Source organism: Sturnus vulgaris, chromosome 1 (genome assembly GCF_052056855.1).
Source record: "Sturnus vulgaris isolate bStuVul1 chromosome 1, bStuVul1.hap1, whole genome shotgun sequence".
Classification (NCBI taxonomy): Eukaryota; Metazoa; Chordata; class Aves; order Passeriformes; family Sturnidae; genus Sturnus; species Sturnus vulgaris.
In genome coordinates this window covers 143,753,781-143,775,172 of record NC_142243.1, presented here as the reverse complement: position 1 = coordinate 143,775,172, position 21,392 = coordinate 143,753,781, and the positions used below count along the sequence as shown (strand labels likewise).

Below are 21,392 nucleotides of genomic sequence, written 5' to 3'. Positions count from 1 at the left end.
ACAGGGAACAGTGTTTCCCAGAGTTTCTGAAGTCACTGTTGACTGACCAGCTACCTGATAGCAAAATATGTGATTGAAAATGCTACACAGGCAAGATGGTTCTGCAGAAAAGCTGTGAGCAGCTTCCCATAGTCTTTAGATTGTTTGTGGTCGCAGAGATTTCTTATTTATCTTCCTTTTTCTTTTCTGGAAATCTTCAAAAATATATACTAAAGTCTATCTAGTTAAAGAACACAGGTGAGGTGGTCCAAAATTAAATGTTAATGTTAACATTTACTGAATGTTAACATTAAGTGTGACACTCATTTCTGTATTCCCACTCTAGGAACTGGGGTGTTAACTGTAGTTAACAGCTGTGGTATTAAGAAGCTGAGGATGTTTTTTGTTCCTGTGAATATTTTCATGCTATGTGGACTGTGAGAACTCTGGACTTTGCATTCTTTCGTGAGTGTAGTAATAGGTGTGTTAATTATGTGGCTTCTCTATTCGGCCCTATTTGAAAATAATTGTGTTGCAAGAAAGTGTCACCACATGAAAATTGTAAATAAGTATTAATGCTTCTGTAGAAGTTGAAAGGATGAACTGTTTATGACTTCAAGAGACTTGAACAACCTTTTAGCAAGTAATGTTGTAAACAGGAATATGATTTTTGGAAAAGCTTAGTTCCAAGGGAGAAATGCATCTTAAAAATTACACAAGCCAAAAATCTTAGTTTAAGATCTGCTTTTGGGATTGGTGTTCTGATGTAAAGGTGTGTTACATTGGTCTTGAAAGCCCTTAAAAGTTTAGAGATGTGTGGGAGCCTAACTTTGTAAAAATACAAATGTTTCAAATATGGTTCTGAATTATCATACCTGGCTGTGCCACTCCCAGCCTGGCCAAACTTTGATCCCTTTGATACGTTTCTCCACCCAACTATGTGCCCAGTGACACATGCCCATGGCACGTAGGCTGGCATCAACTACAGAACAGCACAGACAGCTGCTTCTCTATCCCAGAAGAGGTTTTAGTGGAGGAGTCATGAAGACAAGCAGATTCTCTGATGAATTTCAGAATTTGTTTCATTCCTTTTAGTACCCAGCCAAGATGTTTGTGTTTGAATGCATGGCTGTGAGTTACTGTGGACCAGTGTTTCTTTTTCTTTATGTGCACCAAAAGGAAAGTGATTAATTTGTCAGTGAAAGAGTTTCATTCTTACTTGAAACAAAGGTCCTTTCATATTCCCAAGTATTTTAAGACATTTCTATGTTGCCAGGGTAGAAGTAAAAACCAGGATCCATACTTAGTCCCATAACAATAATTGTGTTGCCATGTGTACATCACACATCTAACTCACGAAATATAATTCCACATCTGGATTCTGCAGCCAGTAAAAGTCTCTGATGCTCTGGTCTTTAGACATCTTTGACAGAAGGGTTTGAAATGTGAAGGCAGATCCATCACCGAATCGATGCTTGAGATCAGCCTCACATTTAGATTGGATCTCTTTATTAAGGCATAAACTCTTCTAAAACTGGAAGAATGGTATGAAGGAAGAAGCAAAAAAACAGTGAACTACTGAGGAAAAAAGCATCTACTCCCAAACCACCAGTTTTTGCTACCTGTCACTCTTCTTTAATAGTGATGATGTAGCTTTTTTAAATGGAAACAGCAGCAGCAGTGTCCAGGACTCAGGTTAATGTGCCAGCTACACATGAATGGTGCACATTATAAGTATACATATAAGATCCTTTCATGCACACCACAGCTAACTAACAGCCAGCTCCACCTCAGTGTTTTTCCAATACTGCATTTATGGAGTAGCCAGAAGTAAAGGAAGGCTGGAAATGGCAGTGCTAATGGTAGCAACAGATGAGTTTGCACGTTATTCCATTTCTGGTGCATCTGATTATAAATTCAGGTGGGACATGTCAAAAAGCCACAGAAGTAAAACCGTGTGTTCATTTTCTCACCCAGAACTCAACATGTTTGTCTCATCTGGCTTTGCAGGGTGGTAACTTTGTCTCTTGTTGTTTCACTGAGACTTTGCTCTTTTCCAGGTGCCAGGAGATAACGAGAAGCACTGGAAGCCAGTGTTAGTGGTTTTGACAGAGAAAGATCTCTTAATATATGAGAGCATGCCACGGATGAAGGAAGCCTGGTTCAGCCCTGTGCATACCTACCCCCTGCTCGCCACCAGGTACCTTTGCTTTTTTATCGTGACAGCTTTCAGGCACAGTGGGAACAGCTGAGTCAGCCAGGAATGGGTATAGCTGGTACACAGCTGTAGTCACACTTGAAATGTGTTGGAGAAGCAGGTTCTTCTTCAGTGGGCTGATGTGCTGAGCTTAACTCCTCTCTTCTCCATTTCAAGTTCTGGCTGAGGCTGACGACCAGAAACTCACTGGGATTTTGGATGTGGCCACTTGGCCTGGATACAGAGGCAGGAGTGCTAAAAAAGCCAAGAGCTCCATCTCCTGAGATTCCTATCTCAGTGTGCAGACCTGTGAGTTTGGCAGAAACACTCTGACCTCCAGTTGCTCCTCCAGGTTGAAAAAAAGTGAACTTGTTGCCCTCAGTTGAATGTTCTGATGTGGCAGTTCTACACCAGCAGTTTGGGCCTTTTGGAGGGTTCCACATGTGATGGAGACACTTTCAGCACAGCTTCTGTTCCTGCTCTAGCAAATTAATTCCTGTCTCTTTTTAGCTTAAAATGGTAAGCTGGGAAGACACATTCTTGAATCTAGGTTGCAAATAAGCATTTGCATTATTTTGAAGGTATCCATTAACACTGATTCAGAGCCTTCCCATGGTTGCCTTTATGCAGTGGAAACTGTCTGTGCTTCTTGATGTGAATCTTAATCATGTTTCTCTGCCAGTATGGTCAAAGGGCTTGAGAAAGAGCTGTTGTTCCTTGTTTCAGCCTTGCTACAGGCCTCTATTATACCATTTTCAATGAATTCTCATTCAGAAGGGCTGGTTGCCCCAGCCAGAAGCAGTGGGTCTCTTACTGCACTCTCATTAATTTTTGTTCTCTGTCTCCCCAAATGACCTGACACTTTGCTGCTAAGCCATTATATTAAAAAAAAAAAAAAATCACTGATTTACACTGATGGATGATTTTTCCAGTCTACCTACCCATGACAGGGCTTTCAGACTTCCTGGGAAGTCTTCCTGGGAAGCCCCCTTCTGACTCCCCCTTTGTTAACCTAATATGGTGAGAGACACCAGCTTTGCAGCCTGCAGCCTTCTGCATGGTGTGGTGCTGGATGTTGGCAATTCCCAGTGTAGCTGGCCAAAGTATTGCAGCCTGTGTCCAGCTGTGTCACTACACCTTAGAGTTTAAGAAGCAATAGCACCCCAGCAGAAGGTGATGCATTTCCTCCCCTTTTTTTCGGGGTTTCATTTTCACATGAGCTCAAATCCTCCTTGAAGTGACTGGATATCTTGTAGTGCACCCTGCCCCTTCCTGGCCACACATTGTCATGTGTAAAGACAAGTCCTTGCTGAGTATCTCCAGCTCCCATCATCAGTGAGACCAATTTACTGCATTAAACAATCTAAGTCCATATCTTGGAGCCTGTTAATTATTTTTTTCTCGAGAGGTCACATTGGATAGCAGACAGACTTGCCTTGGGTGGGGATGGTCGTCTCCTTGTCTGATGGGTTGCCTTCCTGAATGGAAAAACATTGGTCTTCATGCTGGAGGGGAATGAGAAGTTACACAGCACATGTGTCAGGCTGCTGAAGGGTCTTTACACACTGAGAAGAAAGAAAGCCAGGATGATAAGAAAGCCAGGGTGCAGCTCAGAAGGGACATGTGCAAAGTTCAGTGCTGGGGAAAAATCACCTCTGCTGTTTTGAGGTGGAATATGAGCAACAAAGTAGTTGCTCTGCCAGGAAGCACCTGAGCACTGTGATAAAATTGCTTGAATCTAAAGTGTGATGTTTTTGAGAGGGGAAAATGAAGACAATCATCTTGGGTTATAGCAGAAGTGTTGCATTTTGGGCAGATGTAGTAATCATATCTAACTACAGAGAATGAGTAAAGCCTCAGGTGATACTTCATGTTTATGACAGGTATTGCACTTCCAAAAAGATGCCAGTTAACTGTGGAAGGTCTAGAAGAAAGCAATGCAAATACATAATATAGAAACACTATCAGGAGGGGAATACTTAAGAAACCTTAGTAGCTTAATCTAGAGAAGTCCATGGAAAACATGCCAATAGTTTTCAGATATGAAAATAAGACACAAAGAAAACAGGGGAGTATCTTTTCTAGATCCCTCGTGACAACAGGACACAGTTGACTGCACTTGTGGCAGGGAATTGGTGAGGTACTGGTTTAGATTTTTTGGGAATGGTGTGCGCTCCTTATCACTGGGGACATTGAAAGACAGGTGACACACAGCACAGTTAGCCCTATCTCTGTGAAGGGGGATGTGCTGGGTGACTTCCTGACAACCATTCCAGCCATTCCTATTTCTGTGATTTTTTACTACTATCACTGAATGTAACATCCAGATAAAAAGACAGCAGCTATACAGAATTTGGTGTTCAGAATGGAGTCACAATGTGATAAATACACATATATGCATATGTATACAGCAGATTCCATAAATGGACAGAATCCCTACATCATTACACCTCCTGTTTTGGATGAGTTTGATAAAACCCTGCAGGGTCCTGCTTTTATGATCTGCCACACTGAGTTCAGTTATAGCAAAAAAATACAGCAGGTTTTCTGTTGGTATTGACTGCTGTGTTCATTCTCGGTCAGTGATTCCCCTCCTCGTGACAAGTTTTTCAATCCCCTCTGTGCATTGATCAGTGCAATTTAGAACTTTTCACCTGGAAACTTTGCAGAGCACATGTTGTAATCTTAGCTGCTCCCATCTTTCAGATTTTTATGAGTCCTTGGGAAAATATTTTTGCTTAGCTAATGCATATTTGAAAAGCTGCTGAAACTGGAAAACTCCAGTGCCAGATACTGTACAGAGTCATGCTTAATCTACCCAAGACATAATGAGCAGAGAAAATTGGAAAGTGGTAGAAGGATTACAATCTTCTCACAGTCCTTTAACAGCAAAATTTTAACATGCCCTTCTTATTTGTTGATAAGTTTGCCTACAACCTATGGATGCCATTAAGACCTAAAAGTATTTTCCAGTCACTCTTTCCCAGCTTGCAGGGGATATAAATAATAGCTCAAATAAAACTGAGATCAGATTTAAATTGTTCCTTTAAATCTCCGCATGGAGAGGCACAGCAGCTGGCACACAGCCCTGACTCCAAGGACCCTTTTGTCATAATCTCTGTTTCAGTGTTTCCTTATGCCTGAATAACAGTGCCTCCCTCTAGCATGGGAATGGAGCTTAAGTAATTACATCTTACATGTTTGCAATCAAATTCCATTATCTATCATAGCCAGATATGAAAGGAAAGGGGGAAAAAAAAAGCAGCCCATGTTGGGCTCTCATTAACAGGTAAGAAGCTTCTGTGTACAGCCGAGGTCTGTAACCAGAAAGTATTAAAACAGTTTGATAGCTAATAACATGTAAAAATGGGGAGGGAGTTTGGGCACTGATTAATCATCTGAGCAAGTGGGCAGGGGGACAGGCAGAAAGCACTGAGAGCCCCAAGAAAGTTTATGAGATGCTCTGCAAGTTCTCTTCTTGTCTTCCCAAGGCAGTAAGAGGGGCTGTGGCTGCCTCCATGCAGATGAATTGAGAGAATGTGGATGGTTTCCAAGGAGTACAGCCATTCCAGGGCAGGTTTCAAATGCTAAGTCAGGGTGCCATAGGAAAGATCAGATGGCAGTGGTGTTCTAACCAGCAGAGCTGTACGGGTGTTGATGCACTTGTACGTGGTCTCTTCTCAGCTAAATCTCACATGAGCAGCTGAAGGCATCCTTTGAATATCAGTGCTGTTTTCACTGTCCTTCCTGGAGAGACCATTAGATATGGCTGTTGCAGTAAATTGTTGAAACTCTTCCCATAGCATTAGGATGAGACGCAGGTCCCAGTGCATCTCACCCTGCACCAGCTCTTCATGTTAGTCCATACCCATCTTGCTATCACACGTTTGCAAAGAATAAGGGTAAAAAGGTCCCCAAAATACAGAGAGATAAGGAAGAAAAGACAGAAGATTAGCAGTGTCTCTGTGCTCCCAGGAGCTGCCTGGGCTGCATTTTTCAGGCACTGCACTCCGAGCACTGTGCGGGCACTCCCAGCCTGCCCAGCCTCCTCCTGCCTTCCTTCTCCTGCCCAGCCTCCTCCTGCCTTCCTCCTCCTGCCTTCCTCCTCCTTCCCAGCCTTCTCCTGCCTTCCTTCTCCTGCCTGGCCATCTCCTGCCCTCTTGCAGCTCTGCTGGGCCCCAGAAGCCCTCGGTGCTGGTTCTCGGGCTCCAGTGCTCACAGATCCCCCCAGAAACCTCCAGAGAGCAGAGGAGCCTTCAGGGGCTTGGTGAATATTGCCAGAGCCAGGCCTGGGCTGCCACTTTGGCTCTGGGGTGCAGCACACACCACACACACACGGACCTGCAGGCAGGGGATGGGAGACAGGAGCCAGGGGAAGCCTTCTGTGGGGTTTCTAAGGCTATCTTTCACTTTTTAAGGTATCTTTAGGATAAAATACCTTCTGTGTAAATGAAATGGCCCACGTTAATGCAACTTTATTAAAGCATGGGAATCCTTTGACCTGTATCTAAATACATCAGTACTGACAGCTGGTACATAAATACTATCAAATGTCTTCCTCCATGTTTGTCTAGTTCATGTTTAAGTGCACAACTTTCCAAAGCATGATTTGGACTTGCTCAGTGGAAATACATTTTTAAGTAGTGAGACTGGATTTTTAATAATGAAGAGATAATAAGAAAAGGCAGGCAAGAATCAATGTTCATGCTGGATGTGTTCACATACTTTAATTTGTAAAGTACATCTTCATTCTATCCATATGCTGAAAAGCCTACAATACAGTACTATGGATACAGCATGAAGGTGTGGGGGAGTGGGTGGTGGTGTGTTTTGGAAGGAAACCAAACATTGCAACCATCTGTTTGTTACGTATTCAGTAACATAAGTAATAGAAGATGATTTTTAGCACAGTTGATGAGCACTGCAGAAAGGAGATGACCCAGGAAAAAGGTGGAGTAGTTTTATTTATAATGACAAACTTGATGTGATTTTCCAGGCTGCTTTTCCACAGCCCAGTAGCTAAGGCAGCATGAGAGCAATGGCCATGCCTGTGTCTGGGTGACCACCCAGGGACTGACAGCAGCAGATGTCACTGGAGATTTCAGTTCCCTGATTCCTGCCTTAATAACCAAGATGTAGCTTCCCCTCAGAGTTTGCACCCTCTCACATCAAATGAAAGGGAATTAAAATTTTTGGCAGTTTTTGCCACTCAGTTCCCAACTGCAAAATATGTCTATAATAGAGGCATGAGGCCCTGAGTATCAAAGCTGAGTGGGGCATTAACTCAGCCTTTCTAGAGGGAAGAAAGCCCTTCTTGTCCTGCCCAGACACAGGGCAGGGCACCTCTAACCAGAATATTGTGTGTCTCCCTTCCCAGGAGCTCTTGGGACCATAAAATCAAGAGAAAGTTTCATGAACTTGAGTGTGAACAAATCTTGCAAACCTTCTAGTGGGATATGACAGAGGGGTGCATCTGTTTGCCACAATGTGCATCACAAATGTCAGCATGGAGAAAATTTCAGATGCCCTGTGGCTGGTGTTTCAATAATTGAAAAGCTAAAGTTGTGCTTTTTCTTTCCCTTCTGCTTTTTTCTTTTCTACTAAAACATCCCTGTTTGGTGGCATACCCATACAGTGTCAGCTAACAGGCAACTATTCTAGCTGATGCAAAACAATAATTTGAGGGTAAATTAGTATTCAGTAGACTAGTTGAATCTAATGCTTTATCCCTTATCACAAGCGTTCTACTACCATGCCACATGCTTTATAGACTCCTATGAAGTATACTGTTTGCCTATAGAAAGAAAAACAGAAGGCACATGACAGAAAAAAGCTTTTCAGACAAATTTCATTTTGTGATTGCCTCTGAGGGTTGGTCTCTGAATCTCAGAGTGATGAGCTCCCCTGGATTATTCTTTTCAGATGAATCAGTGTCGTGTCCCTGAGTGAATTCTGTGTTGACTGTCCATACTTTTAGAGGGAAAAAAAACCCCAACATAAAGGGCAGATTTAAGGAAGAATAAATTTTTATGAGGTATTGATTTTCTCACTCAGAAATATTCCCTGCGATTTTTGTTTGCCCAGATGAACAAACCTCTCCTGGCCACAGGAGATCAGCTGTTGATGCTGGGCAAAAAATGTTAATTGCAGACAAATGTGAGAGAATTTCAGATTACAAGTAGCTGCAACATTTTGCGTTTTACAGGTTCCTTGTGGGAAAAGTAAGTACAAGACAGTACTTTGGCATCTGCATATTTTACAGAGCTTCATACTTTATTCAACAGTCTTTATCATTGAATTTGACAGCAGATGTTTAAGCTTTAGAGCAAATTCTTGCTTCACCATGAAAGTTGGATTCAGCTGCCTCATCTGAGCCAGCACTTGTATCTGTGGACCAGATTCCACCACCACAGACCATTCAGGGATTTCTCTCAGTTCCTCAACCAAAGGGATGTTTTGTACAATTCTTTAAGTAGTTTTGGGACATCCATGTAATCACCTGAGTGTCCAGCTGCTTCTGTGCTCACTGCCTTGGACCTTCACTCTTCTGAGAGAATACAGAGGAGATGCAGGCTCTCATGCTCCCAACCACATGTATTAGCAATGTGCAGAGCAGAGCTGTGCTCACGTGGGGATTTTGGTGCAGTGCACTGTTGTTAGAATTTCCTAAAGTGTTTTGAAATCCAATTGCAGGTTGGTTCATTCTGGCCCAGGAAAAGGCTCACCGAAGTCAGGGGTGGATTTGTCTTTTGCAACCCGTACCGGTACAAGACAAGGGATTGAAACTCATCTGTTCAGGACTGAGACCAGTCGAGACCTCTCATTGTGGACGAGGAGTGTAGTGCAGGGCTGCCACAACTCTGCAGAGCTCATCACAGAAATCACCACATGTGAGTAACACCTGCAGTGCTGCCATCTCTACACCCTTCCCGAGACACTTGTGACAATTCAAGTTCCTTCTGCTAGAGGTGATTTATTTTAAAAATGTGCATGTTTGGGATTCTACTTGTTTAAAATACTCAGGTTCTGAGCCAGCCCTAGCTGCTGTGGTACCTGTGTCCAGTGACACACTCATTGTCATGCTCACTTTTGGGTTTGTTTTCAGCATGTTGTTTCAGAAACAAGTCTGTAGTCAGCCATGTAGGCCTGCATGTCACAGAGGAATGACTGCCAGAGGTTTGTCCAGAAACGCAAAGAAAAGAGCATTTTTCTGAGATTCAGAAAACTCCTGTGAGCTTAGCAGGAGTTTCTCCTGCAGAGAGAGGAGGCAGAAGAGGAGTGGCACATTCACAAGTATGAATTGGTCATTTATTCACCCAACTCTACACACTAGAGGAGAGTGAAAAAACACAAACCAGTCTAATAATCACATTTTGATGGGTAGTAATTTCCTTTCTTGAACATCAGGGTGTCACTTCTCAGTGCTTTTGTACATGCAAAATCGATTGGAATAAAAGTACTTGGTTGCAGATGCTCTGGAGTGATGCCCTGTTTGGCCAGGTACCTGCAAGCCTGAGGTGGCTCTGGGGTTTGAGGCTGGGCCTTTCTCTTGAGCAGCCCCAGGCTTTGCAGGCCTTCCCCTGCTAGTCCTACAATTAGCAGGGCTGTTAATGTTGAATTTTATCTCCACTAATTTCCTAAAAATGTGAGAGCAGGAGCCAAAGCACAAATCCAGCCATGCCAAAGGGCAGTTCTGGTTTCTCAAAGCTCAGGTAGAGCCACGTGGCTGCTTGTCAGGTGCCAGGCCCCAGTCCCTATAGGGAGCTCAGGATGCTCTGTGAGGTCCTCTGATGTGCAAACCAGCCAGACAGCTCAGTGGGAACCATCTCAAGAACAGGTCCATCCCCTCAGCACTGTGACATAGATCCCATTCTTTCCAAAGGAAGAAGGGAAATCAGCCCCTTCTTTCATCACAGTGCTTTTATCCCACTGCCAGGGATCCTTCCTAGTAGATTTGTTCCAGGAAAGTGATGGAATAGTGAATTTGGAACGTGAACTCCAAAACTCTTAATTCTTTAATTTGGACCATGGCCTCTCTTTCAGAGCTATGGGAAAGATGCAGACTTTCTGCTGCAGCAGCTATTACATACAACTATCTGGGCCCTTTTTCAATTACCACAACACTATTGAGGACTCAGGAGCATCTTCATCTTTGTCAAAATACTTTAGGGAAACCCTTTACAGCTCCTAATTTTCTCATGGATTGTGTGCCATGTCTATTGATTCTGGCTGTGTCTATCAGATACAAGAAGAGTAGTTGTGACTTTGTCAAGGTTTGGAAGGAGGAAACACCAGTCTGAGCCTTCTTAAACTTCACTGTTTTTGTCAGCATGTAGATGTATGATACAACATGAAGAACTGCTTTTAAGAATGTGAGAGACTGAATTTTGATTTTTTTCTCCAGCTTGCACATACAAAAGCCAGGAGTGCCGCTTGACCATCCATTATGAACATGGATTCTCTCTCACAACCAATCCACAAGATGGTGCCTTCTCCAAGACAATTGCACAATATCCTTACGAAAAACTGAAAATGTCCTCAGATGATGGGATAAGGATGCTTTATTTAGACTTTGGAGAAAAAGATGGAGAAATTGTAAGTACTGTATTTACCAAAGGGATGCATCTTTGGTTGTCCTACAGGCTATGGGGGTGGAGAAGCACTAATGGAAGTTGGACTAGATGAGCACTGTAGGCCCCTTCCAACTGAAATACTTTATTCCATTCTGTTCCATTCTAGCAGTTGGCCAGTGCCAGGTTCCAGTACCAGTATTCAGACACTGTGCTTTCTAGCACAGCATATGATCAGGCTTTAGAAGGAGATAAACTAAAAAGACAGTTAAAATTGTAAAACCATACAAAGAGAGATGAAAGATTTGTCATATTTAAGAACAAACCATACCTCTAAATAGTCAGATTTTAAAATTTTTGTATGTATAAGTTTCACTTTTTAAATGATTGAGAGTGAAAAAACTTAAGAATGAGACCTTAGTAATTCCAATGTACACAGAGGGACTTCATGTTATGATAAGCTATGTTTTAGGTGGTTTTGAGCATGTAGTTGCTGGAAAAAAAAAGCTAAAGATGTTGTGCAAACTGTCTGCTAGGCCTCTAAGCTGTCACAATGCCTAAAAATAAGGTGCATATTCCAATGAGCAGTTTAAATCCATTAATTATTAATGTAAACATGGTCTTTCCTCCCAGATTTTTTCAGCAGTTCCTAAACATGGTGGGTGCTTAATTCTAAACATCAACTTTGTTAATATATACTTTGCAAACTGCTTATTATCAGGCTTTTGAAGAGAATTTCTTACTAACTGTCAATAAAGTGGATTCATGACTGCTGGAAAGGTGTTATGAACGAGTGTTCCAGATTGCTTAAAAAATTACCAGCAAGGGTATCAGCAAAAAACAGATTTAATATTTAGTGAGAGCATGACAGAGTTCATTGGCAAGATTCACTCTACTGCCTACAGGACAGTTAAGGCACACTAAGGAAACAAAGCAACAACAAAACTAGGCAATCAAAACAGAAATGAACTGAAGTGTCTATGGGGCTTTGTGTGTGTTAAGGTGTGCATATCAAAAGAATGGTGAAGGCAAGGATAAAAACGAACACGGTCTAAAATCTTAACAGCACTCAAACTTTACAGTACTTTAACTTCAATTATACTTTAAACCTAACAATTTAACAAAGGAGTAATACTTAACTTATACCTAACTTTACTTATCACTTAACAATTTAACAGAGGAATAACAGCATTTAACCAAATTTATGACTTCAAAGTTGAATCGCAACTCAATAGAAGAAAAACATTAAGCAGCATTTAACTTCGCTTACAACTTATAACTTAACCTTACTTACAGGCCTAACTTACTGAGATATCTAAGATTCTTAAACATCTAAGAAAACAGCATTTCTCCCAGATTTGCTAAAGCATATACACAGGTGCATGCACACAGAGTCAGTGCAAGCAAGGTACCTGTGGAAAATTCCCCACAGAGGTCAGGGAAACACTCACTTTGGATGCCTTTGCATTTCCCAATGGGTGAAGGGTCAGGCCTTGAGGAGTGAGGGTGCCAGCTCAGGACTCGTTGTTTGGTGATCTTCCAGTACAGCAAACCTGAGAGTTGGCTGGTTCTGAGAGGGAGGTGCTGGTCACAGCCTGCTGCAGTTCAGGAGAGCTCAAAGGTCTCATTTTGGGCAGCTGTTTATAGGGCCACAAGAGAGTCAGCTTTAGTCAATACAGTGTTTCATCCTGGCCACAGTTTGGGTCGGCACTTTCTTTGAAAGTGTCAGAACAGAAATATTGTGCCATTCAGGCAAGGAAAATAGTTTCCAAGGTTGTTCATAAGGAAAACAGGAACTCCTTAGACAGCAGTAGTTCCTGGGAGCACGTGGGTGTTTCTAATAAGCTCAAGAAGGGATGAGCCCAGGTGCTGCTTTTCAAGGCCAAGCCCTAACGAGCATTTCTCAGATTGCAGTGCAGCCTGCAAAAAAGAGGAAGCAGGGCAGAATGCACCACCACGAAAGGCAAATGTGGTTTGTTTTGATGTGACCCTGTTGTTGGGCCTCTGCACGCTGACATGCTTAGAAAGTGTGTGGTGAGATTACCTGAACCATGACTCTGGAAAACAAAGTCTGAGTGGAGTTTCACTGCTGTCTGTGAGAGCAGAGGAGCAGGTGTGCAGCACTGGCTGAAGGTACTTCAGTTGTACCTACAGCAGATGCACTGGGCATTAGACAGAGCAGTCCCACCATCCCAGGCAGAAAGGGCCAAAAAAGATGGGGCTGAGCCTCTTGGAAAAGTGCTTGCAGCATCTGACTCAGTTTTCTGCTGCTTACCCAGGTGGATACAAGGCCAGAGGCACTAGGATCTCTCCCACCTGCTTCCAAGATGCTTATTAGTTTTAGTAACCTAAATATGTGCAACTGAATGCAAAGGAAAAACGATATGGTGTAGAGAAGGGTTGTTATTAATAGATGCCTGTCCAAAATACCAGACAGCAGTTTGAGTACTCAGATGATGAATTCTTGTTTGAGCTATAATTCTGTTTGATTTTTTTTTCTGTACTTTCAGCAACTGGACCTTCATTCCTGTCCAAAACCAATTGTTTTCATCATTCATTCCTTCCTGTCAGCAAAGATCACAAGACTGGGCTTGGTGGCATAAGTGGGATCCATCTGTTTCTTCAAAGAGAGACGGGGTAACCACACTAATCTGAAGTACAGTCAACAGCAGCAACCTGTCCCAGCTGGCAGCAGACACCAGCTTGGAATTCAGGACTGAGCATTGGTCATTTCTGCAGTCCTCCAAGGCCCAGGTTTCATTTTGACCAGCTAAAGAGATGGCATAACAAGGAAGACGGGGGATTTCACTGTAAATAATGGGATTTTAAAATCCCATGAGACCGTACAAGCGTGTAGTACCATACATGTAAATGTTTCAGAATCATAAATTGTGCCTATTTCAATGTACTTATCTATATAAAGTAAAGGGCTATGCAGACGAGCACTTGGTGGTTGTGATGCAAGCCAAGGTTGGCTGGGGAGAAATCCTCTAAAGATTGTCCCATCACCTGAAAGTAAAAGTTATAATCTGTGCACCTTCTTACAGAATTTTCTTTGGGAGCACTGCCAGAACCTGGCATGAATACCCAGCAGAGCCTGCAAATACACACCTTTGAGTTGGACACTCTGAAGCAATCCAGCTGTGGTCAGGTAACAGCTGGAGGGCCCCTCCAAGGGCAGTTTCACATCAAGCAGTAACCACATGTCACCCACATGCCTAGTGATGGAGCCAAAGGGAGACCTGCCACAGGGATGGTACTGAGAGCCAGCTGTCAGGGTGGCACAGGCAGGAGTGTCCTTGTTAATGAACACAGGAAGCATTTTTGTAGTGACTTCCCAGAATAATTTAATGAATTTCAGCTATCTGGGAGCCCCAGCTCAGGTAAAAGTTACCTGAATCCATTTTGAGGCATGATGATGCTTCTGCCAGCATATCTCCCTAGCAATTTTCCAGTAGAAAGCCATACTAAGATTCTGTCCTCCTACCCCTACTGAGTCATCCCCCTTTCTCAGACAAGGCTGGCTGTATGGTCTTCATAGAAAAACAAACATAGGGAAGGAAGAAGACTTGATTTTATGAGTTTTTGAAAAATTTATTGAAGCAGCTTCACAACAGTGAGAAACATACACCAGGGCAGGAACATGAGCTGCACTCTTTGACATGGAACTTCTCCTGTGGGCATGACTTGGCAAGACCAGATTTCTTGCTGGGGAAATACAAAATGTTCATCTCCATGCCCACAACTTGCTGGTGACTGTTTCACACCACAGCTTACTGTTGTGACTCAAAATGTGATTCACTGAGTTTCAGCCTTATTTACAGCTACTTGGGCAGCAAAAAGCAGGCAGGAACACTGACCTTCAGCACCAGAGACGATACAAACAGTTTGCACCTGGAAGTAATAAACTGGCATCATGTGATCTGGTGGGAATAGGAAGATGCAAAACGGATGCCACTTATGTTGCTCTTCCTTTGTGAAAAGAACAGCTTCACACAGGGGTGGGGTACTGTCTGCTTTTAGAGTTTTGCCCTAAATTCCCACTTTGAAGGACAGGAAGTAATATACAGTAATGTACAGGTAGTAATAACAGTAATGTACAGGTAGTAATATATTCAGTGTTTGTGGATGTTCAGTTTTCATATTACAACATTTCTTTTATTCCTGAGAAAGCACACAGATTTCAACTTCGCATCACTTGGCTGGCAAAGGGGAAAATTAATTTTGGTTCCATGCTGTTTTTAAGCTAAGTTTGACAGTTAAGCATAAGTTATGTTGTCTATTCACAGTATAAGAACATGTGATTTCCATAGGTATCTTAATCATCAAAACCAGTTAAAATATTAGGATGATGGGCTGAATTCATAAATATAGAAAATAATCATTGAAGAACAGCTCAATGCCCGTCTAGAAGAGCAGCCCCACTCCCAGCACCTCTCACCAGTCAAAGGCACACCAGAGAGGGATCCACCCAGCTCTGCACTTTCATTTTCTTGTCATGGTACTTGCACTTAAAAATTAATTCCTCATGTAAATTAAGAAGGTAGGAGGTAACATGTTACGTAACTTACCAGTAATTTCCAGATGGACATTTCTCATTTAGGCCCCACTGCCATTCACACAACTTTCTGTGGCAGTTACCTGGGGCTCCTTGGGCTTGGGAGCTTCTGGGAGATCTGAGAAGCTGAGAGCAGTCGGTACGCAGGGGGACAGGACTCTGAGGAGGAGCTCATGTCACCTTATCAAGGAAACTGTTGTGTGAAATCTTCAAAACTAGTTCAGGACCTTTTTTATTGCTGTTCCAAAGTACAACTTAAAAATTTGGAGACAGGCTCCTATAAAAGTTCCAGAGGTTGAAGTGAAAACTTGCATTCTGGGTGGGTAGGTTAAATACATATGTAAACTATACTGCACTATTTCCTTATTCCTTTTAACATTTACAAATCACTGGAATGTTACACCTAACATGTATGTGCATTGTAAATATTACAGATTCCTGTATTAGTGCCAACAATGAAATGACACAAAATGTAATCTAAGGTGCTCAGTACTATATGAAGTCTAAGTGAATAACTAAGAAGTTTGCAAAGAAAATTCATATTATATATATTTATAGAAAAAAATAATGATAATTACAGATGCTATTTCTTCATTTTCAGATTTTGGACTGATTCATATTTGGATGGGATAGATAAATGAAATATGAACCTACTCCACATTTATAAGAGTATAGTGAATATTTATATTTTAGAGGAAAAGAATATATTTAATAAAGTCATTTATTGGATTTTTGTGAGGTGAGCTTACTTTGTATCCAGACAAACTATCTGGAAGGCTGTCCTTTGGTTTTAGGCTGGGAGAAATATATTTAAACTTCAGTGCTTCTGTTAAGAATTCTAAGAATGTTAATTGCATTGGTGGAATGACTTAAACACTTAAAATTTAAAAAAAAAACCTGAAATCCCACAAGGATGTTTCAAGGCAGGTCATTCAGACATCTCTGCTGAAGTTGCAATGCTTTCTCTGTTGCTTATACCACTGCTTAGGTGGTAACAAAACACATAAAAAAATTAAGAAAAAGCAGAAATTTCTGCTCAAGCTTCTGCATTCAAGGACTGAGGCCAACACGTGCCTTTTTTTCTCTTATGAATGGTTATGGGTAAAGAGATTTTTTTTTTCTCCTTTGATTTAGTTCTTAACTTAGTGGCCCAAATAGAAAAGCTAACTGTGGGAATTTAAGCCTTTTCTTTCAGACTGACCCAAATTATGACAGAACAACCTCATGGAAAGCCTAAAAAGGGATATTCCAGAGTTTCACTCTTTTCACAAAATAATGACTGTAAATGGAATGGTCTTATCAGAAAGTTTGTATAGTAGCTTCACCATGAGAAAGATTGGGATGCATATTGAGCAAAAATGTTATTGGAAAAATGTGATCTAAAGTGTTTGTTAAAAAGAAAAAAATAAAGCTGATCTGATTGTGTTCAGGGAGTCATACTGGTGTTTCTAATAGTGCTGCCCTTGAAAGGGAACGAGCATCTCCCTTAAGGTGTTTTAGAAATCAGAACAAGACTCTTGACATGCTACCAAGCAAATCACCACCACAAACACCATTACAATTGATCCTTTGCAAATAACAAAACAAATGTTTTCTTTCTGCAGAATGTTAGAATTTCTTCCTCCCACAGGACATGGCAGCATATTTCATCCTGCTCTTTGCATTGAGAAGCTCAGCTGATTTGAAGGGGAGATTGATCTGATTTCCACCTGAAAGCATTCTCAGTGTCCTCCTACCCATGCTTAAAAGTTAATTGGAGCTTCTTTGCTTTCAGTGGAAGCAGAATTAGAGCCTAAAGAAATTATGTGCTCCAGATCATTACACTGCCATTGATTTCTAAATTTATGTTATTTTCCATAAAAGTCAAACTGGCAGATTGATAACTAGCTATTTACTGAGTCTATTTACTATATAGAGAGACCATTAATACAGTATATATTACATATTTATATATACATATACACACACACTGTGTATATTATGGATTCTTTTTAATTCAGTGGTGACTTCGATTTTAAAAAGTAGGTATTAATAATAAGCTTGCAAAATTTTGAAAAACTCAGCCTGCTTGCTATAACCCAGAGTGAACCCCAAGACTAACTAGGGCAAAAATTTAATTTAAAAGAATGAGGGGAAAAACATTTTAAATATTTAACAAAGATGATAACCTCCTGTTGGACATAATCACCTGCTTTTCCCACATGGGATTGACTTTTCATTTTTCTTCCTTCATGAGAATTTCCATGCTTGTGTAAACAATTAGAGGTATTAGGAAACAAATTTAGAAAACAAATTCCAAGGGAGAACTGTGAATTGGGCAAAGAAGTTTGTGAATTTGCATTAGTCCCCAAGCTAAGTTGTGTGGTAGACCAGTGATACTCATCATGTCATTGCTGTAATATTGCAAGTAATCATATCACCTGTCTTATCCCAGTCCTGTGGGGAATGTAAGCACATAACATGGATGGATGATATGCTTCTACATATAATACATAATGTTATTGGATTATGCTATGTTATGTTATGTGCTTATTATATAGGATGGAGGAATTATGGATAAACCAGAAATGTGTACTGATGAATATGACTTGTATCCTGATTTGCCAAAAACATGAAAGCAGGCGCCCAAAAATATGGATTTGGTGTTCAGCAGCAACAAACAAGAAAATAATTTGAAGTTCAGAGGCAAAGAGTAAATGTTGCATTCTGCATCACTTAAGTTACAGCACATCAGCTGAGCTGCAGGAACTCTCAGTGTGGAGTTTTGGAACTATGACAGATGTAAAATAATTTGGTTTAGTGCTGTTCCAGTGGACCAGGTCAAATTATTGTGCCTGCTTTTTTGTAGGTTAAGAGCATGGACAGGGACAGTCATCACAGCTCAAATGGGGCACAGTGTTATTAAGCCACAGTAATAACCCAGCTACTACTTGCCCTAAAAAGTCAACAACACAAAGAGCAAATGAGACATGGGTAGCAGTGTATTAGTTCTGCACTGGGCATTGTGCAAAAACCCAATATATCAAAAGGCTTATGTTTCCCTAACTGCTTTCCTGCTGATTATTTCATGCCAGCCTTTAAGTCTACGGAATTAATTAAACCAATAACCATTGAGTTCTACTTGAAGTATAAGAAAACCAGTTCAAAGTATTAATTACTTTCCTGAAGGTATTTTCTTTGCTCATGGCAGCTAGCCTCCAGGATTTATGTAGAGCTTCTGTACTTTTACTTATCAACTTATGTATAATTACTAACTACAAAGTTTTTCTAATTACAAATATATAAAATTCCCCAAATTAAGCAGAAAATACAGCTTTCAGTGGCTTGCTTTAGTATTCAGACAAAAGTATCAGCATTTAGGCTGAAGAGATAAGACTACAGCTTACAGCTTTTCTCTCTCTGAAAGTAGAGATTTTCTTGATTCACTATAAGATGTTAAGAAAGGTTAATGTCTTGATTACTTTCCTGTTTTCTATATTGAATGCAAAGAAATGTGAGCCATACACAGTAATCATTACGTTGGAGAAATTTTGTGCATGCACTTATTAAATGATTATTTAAATAACTCTCTTCATTGCATTTCTATTTCACCAAATCACTAAAACTGGGAAGCTGTGGATGTGTGGCATTCTGCAGACAAATGTAATCCATTTTTACAAGTAGTTATGTTTTTCCTGACACACATAGTACTCACTAGAGCTCACTGTCACAGCAGAACAACTTCAGAGCTCTCCTACTGCAGCTCAGTTAAACCAAGTCCACACCCACCCAGAAAAGGTCTTGTAGAGTTCAGGACAATGGTAAACTTGGGAACAAAGGAACAGAACAATTAAACTCAAGGTCCTGTTAGACATTAAAAACCTCCATAGGGCTCAGCTTTACACCAAATAGAATTAAGCAAAGAATAATGTCACAAAATCAGGAAGGCTCTTTAGAGAATGCATAGATTTTACAGTATTAAGTCTAACCTCCACATGGTTTAGTTCGATTACTTTTCCACAACATTACATTTCATTTATATTTGTATTGCTTAATCTATTTATCTATCAGGATGATACAGCAAACAACAGCCCTGCATCTCTATCAGTTTTAATCTCATTAGTTTATATGATAAATAGGAAATCCTTAATACAGAAAGCTTAATAGGAACTAATCTCAACAAAACACTAACTTGAATAATTACATTAGTCCCAGCCAGGTACATGCCAGAGACTGAAACAAACTGAGGCCAAATTTAGTATTTTACTGTGTTTGCAACACAGCTAGAAATTCTTTTTAGTCCTTACATTTCAGCATAGCACGCCAGCTCTTTCCAGTGCTCACCATCCTCATTACCACTATTGCTTTGATTTTCTCCTCTTCCAGGAAAATAAATCTCAGATCTCTCCTTAGATATTTTTCAAAGGAGTGTTACAAAGAGCATGCAGGAAATTACACTGAAAATTCAGCTTGTAAAACAAAGAAACTTTGTTTAATGGGACCTTGCATCAGGTTTCAATCCATGCTTTTTTCCTTCCTTATATTACAACACAGAGATAATTATGATTCAAATTCTGATTTTGTTAGTTTTCACCTGCAGAATAGGAACTGTTCTTAATCAGTGTTTAAAATGTTAATGGTCGATGCTGTGAACAGCTGTTTATACAAGAGCAAGCTGTACTAAGTAGAATAGAGATCTTCACACAAAAAGGTAAAACAAAATAGTAATTATCAAAATTAAATATGTGGGGTTTTTTATTCATATAAAAACCAAATACACTGGTTGAAAAATATACAAAGCTTGATAAACCAAATCAAGCTATATTCCTTTTAACAAACATAATAAATACAAATATAAAATACAACCTTTTTTCACTCGAATTTAAAAAGAAATTAAAAACTTTCATTATAAAAAGTTTTCAACCTTGCTCCTGTGCTTGAAGAATGAGTCTATAGAGTTACACTGACCAAAGTCCTCCCAGTGTGCAGATCTGTGTGTGCATTGGGCAGTATTAATGCTCCTCTAGTCAGAAGTGCTCTGTCTCCACACTCCTGGGAAGGTGTGAATAGAATCCACACAGTGCCTCTACTTGCCAGTCTTCTCCAAAACCCATTCAATCACCTGGGCAGATAAATGAGAAAGCAAACAATTTAAATAACTCCTGGTTTTGAAAGCAAATTAAGAACATGTCACAGACTTTATCAATTCTTTCTTTAATCCTTTGTCACCATCTGTGTGGTATTAACTAAACAGGATTTAAAAGCAAACTACTCAAGAGGAGAAAGTGTTGTTAATAATCTGAGAGGAAACAGCATTACCCTAGAATTGTATTTAATCTTGCAGAATACTTTGTCTTTAGGAAAAAGCATTTTTAGAACCCCTGAATTGAAATTCTTCTCCCCATTCTCTCCATATACCAGCAAGAAGGTGCAAATAATGCCAAACAGGTCACACTTCCAGCAGTAAAAGTTCCTAAGGCCACAGAAGAAAGAATAAAGGATAATTTGTGCACTTCTGTATCTACCACCATTATCACTGCTGCTTCCCAAACTGAGCAGTTGTTCAGACCACTGACTAGTCCTTGGGAATTACATTTTTGTAAAGTAATTTCAAAACACTGTCTTAATACAGGGAGATGTAAGCAGTTTAGAAGAACACAAATTTTAATGCCCTTTACCAACAGCAAACATACAAAAAACTACCAATTTTCTGCCCAGACAATGATGGAGGTGAGAAGCAGTATCAGCACAACCCAGTTCAACACCAAACATCACAACCCATATAGTTTTTGAAACCTTATCATCCATACAAAGCAATCCACAAAGGAATACAGCACAGAACACAGCAAATATTGCTCTCATAGAGTAAGTTCTCAGAGGATCTAGGAGCTTTCTTGAGAGTGTGTTCTATTACTTACCTTCCTCAGTTCAAATTCTTCCATTTAATTTACAATTATGAAAACTGTACTGTAATTATGCATGACACTATTTTTCCTTTTTTTTTTTCCAAATCATGGAGTCACTTCAGTGTACGTCTCAGAACTTAAATCAGTTACTTAATTTCTGGGGGAGTATTTACTTCTGTCATTTGCTCTGTGCTGCTGTTCAT

At 40.5% G+C, this 21,392-nt stretch overlaps 2 protein-coding genes across 3 annotated transcripts in view; one reads left to right on the top strand and one right to left on the bottom strand.

Moving 5' to 3' along the window:
• Positions 1-16,729, top strand: part of SNTB1 (syntrophin beta 1) — a 110,887-nt gene extending 94,158 nt beyond the window's left edge. The window contains exons 4-7 of the mRNA XM_014870125.2: positions 2,040-2,179; positions 8,870-9,066; positions 10,581-10,771; positions 13,257-16,729. Coding sequence (XP_014725611.1) covers positions 2,040-2,179; positions 8,870-9,066; positions 10,581-10,771; positions 13,257-13,349 — 621 coding nt within the window. The 3' untranslated portion in view covers positions 13,350-16,729. The remainder of the gene's footprint in view (positions 1-2,039; positions 2,180-8,869; positions 9,067-10,580; positions 10,772-13,256) is intronic.
• A 3,024-nt stretch (positions 16,730-19,753) lies between these two features.
• The window catches only part of MTBP (MDM2 binding protein), a 29,368-nt gene continuing 27,729 nt past the window's right edge, over positions 19,754-21,392 (bottom strand). For both annotated transcript variants that reach the window (XM_014870080.2, XM_088178835.1), the window contains exon 22: positions 19,754-20,405. In XM_014870080.2, the coding sequence (XP_014725566.2) occupies positions 20,370-20,405 (36 nt within the window). In that variant the 3' untranslated portion in view covers positions 19,754-20,369. The remainder of the gene's footprint in view (positions 20,406-21,392) is intronic.